The 8,972-nt window shown below is 42.8% G+C and overlaps 1 protein-coding gene across 1 annotated transcript; it reads left to right on the top strand.

The window, feature by feature from the left end:
* The first annotated feature begins 3,708 nt into the window (after positions 1-3,708).
* Positions 3,709-7,259, top strand: LOC142204452 (olfactory receptor 5AR1-like). Its single transcript, XM_075275765.1, has 2 exons — positions 3,709-4,689; positions 7,194-7,259. The coding sequence occupies exons 1-2, from the start codon at positions 3,709-3,711 to the stop codon at positions 7,257-7,259; spliced, it is 1,047 nt and encodes a 348-aa protein (XP_075131866.1).
* The last annotated feature ends 1,713 nt before the right edge of the window (positions 7,260-8,972 follow it).

The following is an 8,972-nucleotide window of genomic DNA, read 5'->3' as shown; positions in this document are numbered from 1 at the left end:
ACCGCATCATCAATGAGTATTTGCAGGAAGTAGGGCTATCTCTTAGAGGCACCAGCACCCCCGTGACCGAGATCTCAGAGGTCAAAAGCCTTTAGATGGCAGCCACTAGCCTAATGAAGGCCTCCAAGGATGCCTTAGATTAAGCCTAATAGGCCATGACTTTGGCAAAGTCATGACAGGTAGTATAATGTATCGCACTACATAGTTAGTGCAATACATGGAAATAGTAAGCAGAAAATGCAAGCTAAAGTTCCTTAGGGAGGCAAAAAAATTATATTAAACATATTACCCGTATAAACTCAAGTATAAGACGACCCAAATATAAGCCGAGGCCCCTAATTTTACCACAAAAAAAAGGGAAAACTTATTGACTCGAGTATAAGCCTAGGGGGGAAATGCAGCAGCTACTGGAAAATTTCAAAAATTAAAATGCTCTGAATTTTGGGGTACAGTAGATGCTGGGTGCTGGGAAAGGGGAGGGGGTGTTTTGGTTGTCTGTCTGCCCCTTCCCTGAGCTTGAGGACTGTTTTTTCTTCCCCCACTTGGAATTCAGCCTGGCTGAATATAGGGGATCTGCAGTGCTCCTATTAACCCCTTCCCGACGGCACAGGAGCACTGCAGATCCCCTATATTCAGTAGACCGGGGACTGTCACACACAGGGATACCTAATGTGTTTGTGTGTCACAGTCATTTTCTACTTTTGTATGTATTCTAGGGAAAGGAGGGATTTACAACTTTTATTATTTTTTAAAAAAATATTTTTTTTTTCTTTTGCACTATTTTATGGGAGATGCTATACATTGACATTATGGCCGATCATAAGTATAAGCCGAGGTGGGCTTTTTCAGCACAAAAACTGTGCTGAAAAATTTGGCTTATACTCGGCTTATACCATGGTGAAAGGAAAAAATTCATACCATAAGAAGGCAATAGCAAAATTTCAGTTTTACCTCAAAATAGAGCCATTGAACACTGCTACGTATGCTGCAAAAAAAAAAAATGCCCTCAGAAAATAAAAATCTTTAGGACAGGCTGGTCACTACATGGTAAATGGCACAAATAGTGCTAGAGAGTAAAAAGTTGCTTAAAAGTTTAGTTATGTTTTAATGTATTTACACTATGGCAAAAATTTTTACCTCTAACCTTTTAATGGCTTTGGTTGTGTTCAGTACAGAGTAAAGTCAGTGAAGGAAACCTCTGCCCTGGGTGACAACCTAGATACAGCTCTGTCCATAGAATCCTTTAGGACCTTGAACAGTGACTTTTTTACATAAAGTGGTATCTTCAGGTCACCATTTCCCTGGCATGCCATCTGGAGCTTCATATCAATCACAGTGTTCCTGCTGCTCCTCTCCTTCAGATTGCCCTGCAACACATCAAATGGCAACAAGTCAAAACCACAGCATGGTGGTATCTCTAAACTTGCACAGTCATAGAGAAGTATGTAATATATCAGTAACATTCTGTCAGGAGAAGGGCCGGAGCCTCCGCGACACTGTAGGGAGGTTGCCAGTCCTCTAATCCCTGCACTCCCGAGTCCCCTGCTTCTGGATCTCCGGAGGCAGGCCAGAACCTCTTTAAGGATGGCTCTGGCCCTGGACCACCGCTGCCTATTCAGTGTTCTTTGCATCCTGATAGTAAGCGTTCTTCTGTATCTGATAGCCTGTTTTTCTGATCCCTTGCCTTGACCTCTGACACTGCTTTTTGCCTGCTGATTTGTGTACAGTGCCTGATCCTGTTTATGATCCTCAGACCTCTACTATCAGAACCCATTTTTGTACTGCTCTGCCCCTCCTGTTACTGACCCAGCCTGCCTGACCTTCCCTTTGGATTACTCTCTGTACTGTACTATACAATACGCTACTATATAACTTTGCTACTCTATAAATACACTGTTATATAGCTACGCTACAATTAGTTCTCGTGCTCTATAGATCTCATTCTCTCTGTCTGCAGAGGTGTGTGTTATACCCTAATTCCGGTCTCTTTGTACTTGTCTTCTTTGTCTTCTGTTCTCTATTTTATATGTTGTGTATGCCGTTGCAGTTACAGTGTTTGTAATATGGCACAGCTCACAAGCTCACAACATGTATTGTGCGTATTACATGATACATAGCATATCTGTGTCACATAGAGCCAAGTTTAACTTAACACGTAACATTTGATTTTTTGGGGGGGCAGTTTTTGTGTAATTAATAATTTTCTTAATATACTTTATTAAATTTTAGGCTATTTCTGTGCAATCCTGTATTTCTTTATTCTTTCCCTTGTTTCTCTGTTGAGAGCTGTCCCTGCTTCTTTCTGTGTACACCAATATGTACTTAAGGCAATATATTGGGTAAAACATTCCGTATTGGTTTTTTTATATGTTTTTTTTCCTTTGTCCCTTTGTGAAGATCTTAGTCGACTATGTTAGATTGTAGGATCATGTCAGAGTCACAGCAGATATTTTAATTTTCAATAACAGGCTCAATGAGGAATAGGTCAGGGTTAGTTCAATAAAATATTTTTTTTCAATTTGCGTGTATGTGTGTTTTATTAACTTTATTCTTACTGGCTTAGTAATGACCACTGTCTAGTTGATGGAGGGCTTAATTTTACCTGCCAGATAGGCTAGTTCTAACCCCACATTATTACCCCGATGGCCACTGCCTTCAGAGGTAGGCAGGAAGAACTGGGTTCATTCCAGTATCCAACCATTTAATAGTGAGGTAATAAGACAGCTGTAGATTGATGTTAGGCTAGAAAAGCCCAAGAGCCATGGATTTCCCCAACTTGGTAATACATCTGTAATGTATCAGTCATGACTTTTGGGTTATCCTAGCCTACTAACACCAATCTGCAACCACCACTGTACTTGACCATCACTAAATGGTCAGATACTGGACTGAACACAACTTTCCTGGTACCCCTGATGGTTGGTACCAGAGTAATAATAGAGGGTTACAGTTAGCCTATTTAGCAGCTATCACTGAGCCCTGGCCCTGACAATTAGATAGTGACCAAGACAGTAATAATAAAGTTAAAAAAACAAACACATTTTATTGACATACCCCTACAGCCCTTGTTAACCCTTTAATTGAAAATTAAAAAATCTTATGTATATCTGATTTAGTCCTTAAATTTAACATAATCCAATAAGCAGATCTAGAAAAACAGAAAACTTTAGTAACATATATAAAAAAAATTAAATTATTCATACCTCTCCTTGATCCATTGATGCTACTTGATGAACATATGTCTTTTTTCTATACTTTTCACACAGTGAACCAGCTCATTTGCTGCTTTATATCAGGCAGTAGAGGTTACTAGAGTTACTAGATGGCTATCTCTTAACCCTCATTATTACCCCAAGGCTACAGGATGTTTTGATGGGGTATTCAGTTGGAGTCAAGGCAATTTGGAATCCATAGCCACATCATTATTTTGCTACTACATACATTAGTTTTAAGTCCATTGAACTTTGTTTCACTTACCATTCAGGTTTTTATATGAGAACAATATAACATTGTATATTAGACAACACAATAGGGCACAGTTGTTTAGGTGTACAATAGTTCAGTATTATTTAGATGTGCTGTACATGTGTATTTCTATGGGAACATACTGAATGTGATCTTCTATGTGCATATATACCTTCAAACAAAAGAGTAGAACACTAGTTCTCTGCCCTAATAACCAGGAATATTTTTCTTCACATAGTCAAGATGAATAACTGCACAGTGAAGGAATTTAATATTTTAGCTTTTTATACCTCTGCGGCCGGACAAATCGCCCTGTTTATTGTAGTGTTATTTATATATTTGATGACGGTCATTGGGAATGTGATCATTATCACACTTGTGTGCTCAGTGACCCAGCTACACACTCCTATGTATTTCCTCTTATGTAATCTCTCCACTGCAGACATCGCCTATGTGTCCGTTACCCTGCCAAAGCTACTTTCCATCATTGTAACCAAGGATCACATGATCTCATTTCAAGGCTGTATTACACAGCTGTATTGCTTGTTACTGTGTGGCCAGGCGGAAATATTCATCCTGACATGTATGGCCTATGACCGCTATGTGGCAATCTGTAAGCCCTTGCAGTACGCGATGATCATGAGAAAAAAGATGAGACTTATAATGTCGGCGTCTTCCTGGCTCATCGGTATATTTAACTCTTTGTTACATTCGTTGATTGCATCTTCTCTATCTTTCTGTAATTCCAATGAAATTGACCATTTTTTCTGCGATCTGAAGACCCTAAGCATGCTCTCTGCCAGCGATTCCACCAACCGAGATATTTTAACTTCCGTTCAGAGTGTCTTCATTGGATGCCTACCTTTCTCATTTATTGTAATATCCTACGTCTACATTATTTCCACCATATTGAAGATCAAATCCTCCAGTGGTCGTCATAAAGCCTTCTCCAGCTGTACTTCCCACCTCACAACAGTCATATTATTCTATGGACCAATTATATTCTTGTACATGAAACCAGAGACAGACCATTCTAGAGAAGATGACAAATTGCTCTCGATTGTATATGTGGCGGTGGTGCCAATGTTAAACCCTTTGGTGTACAGTCTGAGGAACAACGATGTGCTAAAGGCAGCTGTAAAAGTAAAACTATACTTAAAGAATATAGTTGAGCGAACACTGTTCGATCGAATAGATATTCGATCTAATATCAGGCCGTTCGAGGTATTCGATTCCAATCAAATACCACAAGGCAAACGCACTAAAAATTTGTATCCCATCCCACCTTCCATGGCGCTTTTTTTGCACCAATAACTGCGCAGGGGAGGTGGGACAGGAACTACGACAATAGAGGCATAAAAAAAAAAATTGGAAAAAGTAATTGGCTGGCTAAATCAGGTGAGCTCCAATTTATACGAATGGTGGATGGGGGAGGGTAGAATCTCGAAGGTGTGGGACAGTCTTAAGGCTATATCTGGACACAAACAAAAGGGTGGCCCTCAGATAAAAGGTGACAGGAAGTGGCTTAACAAGCTTAATCTATTCTTTAATAGATTTGACTCCAAGCCAACGCTCCTTCACTAGCATGTCAGTCAACCCCCCTCCCCTCACACACCAAGACTCAACCCCCACTGACCTGCAGTCAACTGTAATATGACTATCTGATCTTCCAGGAGTCTTAGGTGTGTAGGGAAATCAAGAGGATTAAACCAGACAAGGCCGGAGGACCTGATGGTATAAGCGCAAGAGTTCTTAAAATGTGCAGTGACCCGCTGAGTGGTATTATTACGCACATGTACAATATGAGTCTAAAGCTGGGAGTGGTACCTCAACTGTGGACAACATCTTGTGTGGTACCAGTCCCAAAGAAAGCCAATCCGATGGGCTACAATGACTACCGACCTGTAGCACTGACATCCCACTTGATGAAGGCCCTAGAGAGACTGGTCCTGACACACCTACGCCCCCTAGTGAGCTCCGCTCTGGACCCCCTCCAGTTTGCCGGGCATTGGGGTAGATGACGCCATCATCCACCTTCTTCATAGAGCTCTTTCTCACCTAGAGAAACCCGGGAACACTGTGAGAATAATGTTCTTTGACTTCTCCAGTGCGTTCAACACCATTCAACCAGGGCTACTGAGGGAGAAGCTGAACCTTGGTGGTGTGGACCATCACCTGTCCAACTGGATCCTAGACTACCTGACAACGCACCCTCAGTATATGAGAGCCCAGGACTGTGTGTCTGACACTGTGATCTGTTTGTTTGAAAACTGTTTTTATTGAATACAATGTAGTATACAACACGAGCAAGAAGACTTACATAAAAGCATACATTGTACAATTTTCTTTTTTTGGGGGAAAGAGCCAGAACAAACGGCAGATTAAAGGGAGAGGGTAGATGAAAGGGGGAGGAAAACAGGGAGGGGGCAAGAGAAAAGGAGGACGAGCGTATGGGGAGAAGGAAGAGAGGAGGGGAGAAAGGTTAAGGTGAGGAAAGGGAGGAAGGGAGAGGCAAAATTAGCGTTGGAATGGACAAGAGTGGGACCATAAGTAAGGAACCAAGACACAATGTAAGTTGCGATGAAAAACACGCAGGTTGAATTCACAGATACTAAAGCTATGACAACATAGCAGAGTGGAATGATGGTATATCAACTCAATAACATAATAATAAGGTAAAGTTTTAAACTAACGAAGTAACATAGTGACATCCTAGCTTAGTAACATAATAATAAGGTGACATATAACATAGTAACATAGTAACACATTAATGTGAAAGGAGAGAAATGTGGGAGAGACCCAATGATTCGGTAGCTAAGTGACAGAAGAAGGGCATGTCAGCAAAGATCCCTTGGCTAGCAGCCAGGGGGACCACATTTTAAGGAAATAGGATCTAGCCATGGAGTTCCAATGCGCCAGCTCTTCTAACCGGCAGATGTCAGAGACTTTAAGAACCCATTAGGCCAGTGAAGGAGGGTTAGTATCCTTCCAATGTAGCGGGATGAGAAGTTTTGCGGCAGAGAGTAGAAAGGTGGCCAGATCTCCCTTGCGTGGGCAGAATTGATCATGAGGAAGCCATCAAAGGACATATTCAGGGGAACGGGGAATTGTTACTGAACAGATCTTACCAATTGCTTCAAGAACCTTGTTCCAGTAAGGAACAATAAGAGGGCAGTACCACCAAATGTGCAGGAGGTCACCGGTCCCCACTGAGCACCTCCAGCAAACATCCGGGATTGAGGGATTTACCTTATGGAGCCAAACGGGAGTTTTATACCAAAGTGTAGCTAATTTGTATAAGTTCTCGCGGATGCGAATGCACCTCAAGAACCCTTGTGCATGTCGGAGTATCTGTTGGCATTCCTCCTGATCTAAGGTGATGTTTAGGTCTTTTTCCCACTTAACTATGAAGCTAGGTCGGGAGGTGTCTAGAAGAGAGAGCAGGAAACGGTACAGATGGGAGTAGGGGCCTCGCGTCTCAGGATATTTGTTGGAGAAGGATTCAAACAGGTCAGGGATTCATCCGTCTTAAGTTTAGTACAATAAGTAGCACAAGTGGAATTAAAATCTAGGCATTGCAAGAAATTAGTGAGGACTAAACCAGTTTTACATAACAGTTCTGATTCTGTGGGGGGTGAGTCTTCCGAGAAAAAGGAGGACAGAGTATGACAGCTCAATCTGCGCCAGAATGGTTGTAATTGTGATTGAGGCCTTTTTGGGTTTACCAGAAATGGGAGCAGGTCCGAAGGCATCGTAGGTCTAGGACTAGACAACAAGGGGAGTACTTTCTGTAAGGAGTGCCATGTAACTGTTGCACTTCGCAAAAGAGAGTTAGTTGTAGGGAGTGGGGGAACAATGCCCCATAGTGCCAGTCTATCAGACAGAGTAAGGAGGTCACGTTCCAGTTGGACAGCAAGGTTGTCACATTGTCGGTTTGTTAGTAGAATCCAGCGTTCTAGTTACTGAGCCTTATAGTACGTAAATAAGTCTGGGAAGCCACCTCCTCCTCTATTAGGCGATCGAATCAGCTGTGTGATCTGTAGTACGGGGGCACCACAAGGTACAGTTCTTGCCCCATTTCTCTTCACACTGTACACTGCTGACTTTAGGCACAACTCATCCAGCTGTTACTTACAGAAGTACTCCGATGACTCTGCTATAGTAGGCCTTATCACTGATGGCGACAATAGGGAATACAGAGACTTAAACCGGGATTTTGTTGAATGGTGCCAGCGGAACCACCTCAGGATTAATGCTGGGAAGACCAAGGAGATGGTGCTGGACTTTAGTAAATGGAGAAGTGCTCCAACCACGGTGGAGATCCAAGGAACATGTATTGAGATAGTAAGGACCTATAAGTACCTGGGTGTGCTCCTCAATAATAAACTAGACTGGGCTGATCACCATTAGGCACTGCACAGAAAGGGCCACAGCAGACTCTACCTGCTCAGGAGGCTGAGGACCTTCGGAGTCCAGGGGGCACTTCTTAGGGCCTTCTTCATCTCTATGGTTGCTTCAGCCATCTTTTTCGGTGTGGCCTGCTGGGGGAGCAGTATATCAACCAGGGACAGAAATAGACTTGACAGGCTGATCAGAAGGGCCAGCTCTGTCCTGGGGATCCCCCTGGATCCAGTAGAGGTGGTGGGTGACAGAAGGATACTGTCTGTGGTGATCTTCATGCGGGAGAACAAATCCCACCCCATGTATGGGACCTTGATGGGACTTGGCAGCACTGTAAGTGACCGTCTGCTTCATCCCAAGTGTGAGAAGGAGCGCTATCGCAAGTCCTTCCTTCCAACCGCGACCAGGCTGTATAATCTACATCAGACCAAGCAAAGATCACTCTGCACAGAAAACTAATGAGTATGACTATGAAGTCTTCCTTCTTTATTCTTCTGTTCCTTAGCTGCTATGGACTCCTAGTATATCTTCTCTTCTCAGCTTATGTGTGTCTACGTCTCTAATATATTACTGTGTATTATCCTGTATCTGTATTACTATGCTGCTGTAACATACTGAAATTTCCCCACTGTGGGACTATTAAAGGATTATCTTATCTTATTTAACATTCAGTTAATTTGAGACTGTGAACTATGTGACTGTGAGACAGGGATAGATGTACAGGCAGGGTTAGCTAGGGATTACCTTTATTTAGGTGGGAATGTCACTCACCCAGCTCTTGGGGGCTCTATCTGGTCGGGATCCCTGTCAGCATGCGATATGCACGAGCTGACTTTTCCTATAGGAATGCATTGACCAGCGTTGATTGGCCGAATGCCATACAGAGTACAGCATTCGGCTAATTAACGCTGGTTCTGCCGGAGGCTCGTCTGTAAGGAGGCGGAGTCTAAGAATGGAGACCAGAATGGAGACTGCTGTGGACCGATCTTAGACTCCGCCTCCTCCAGCAGAACCAGCATAGATTGGCCAAATGCTGTACTCTGTATGGCATTCTGCCAATTAATACTGGTCAATGCATTCCTATGCCGAGATGTAGCTGTGCCGTG

The sequence above is a fragment of the Leptodactylus fuscus genome, chromosome 5, assembly GCF_031893055.1.
Source record: "Leptodactylus fuscus isolate aLepFus1 chromosome 5, aLepFus1.hap2, whole genome shotgun sequence".
NCBI classification, from domain to species: Eukaryota; Metazoa; Chordata; class Amphibia; order Anura; family Leptodactylidae; genus Leptodactylus; species Leptodactylus fuscus.
The sequence above is the reverse complement of the archived record's forward strand: the minus strand, read 5'-3'. Positions and strand labels throughout refer to the sequence as shown.

Coding starts and splice junctions, on each gene's coding strand:
- LOC142204452 (XM_075275765.1), top strand. CDS start 3,709: ATGAATAACTGCACAGTGAAGGAATTTAATATTTTAGCTTTTTATACC. Junction 4,690..7,193: donor CTAATATCAGGCCGTTCGAG/GTATTCGATTCC, acceptor TGGGTTTACCAG/AAATGGGAGCAGGTCCGAAG.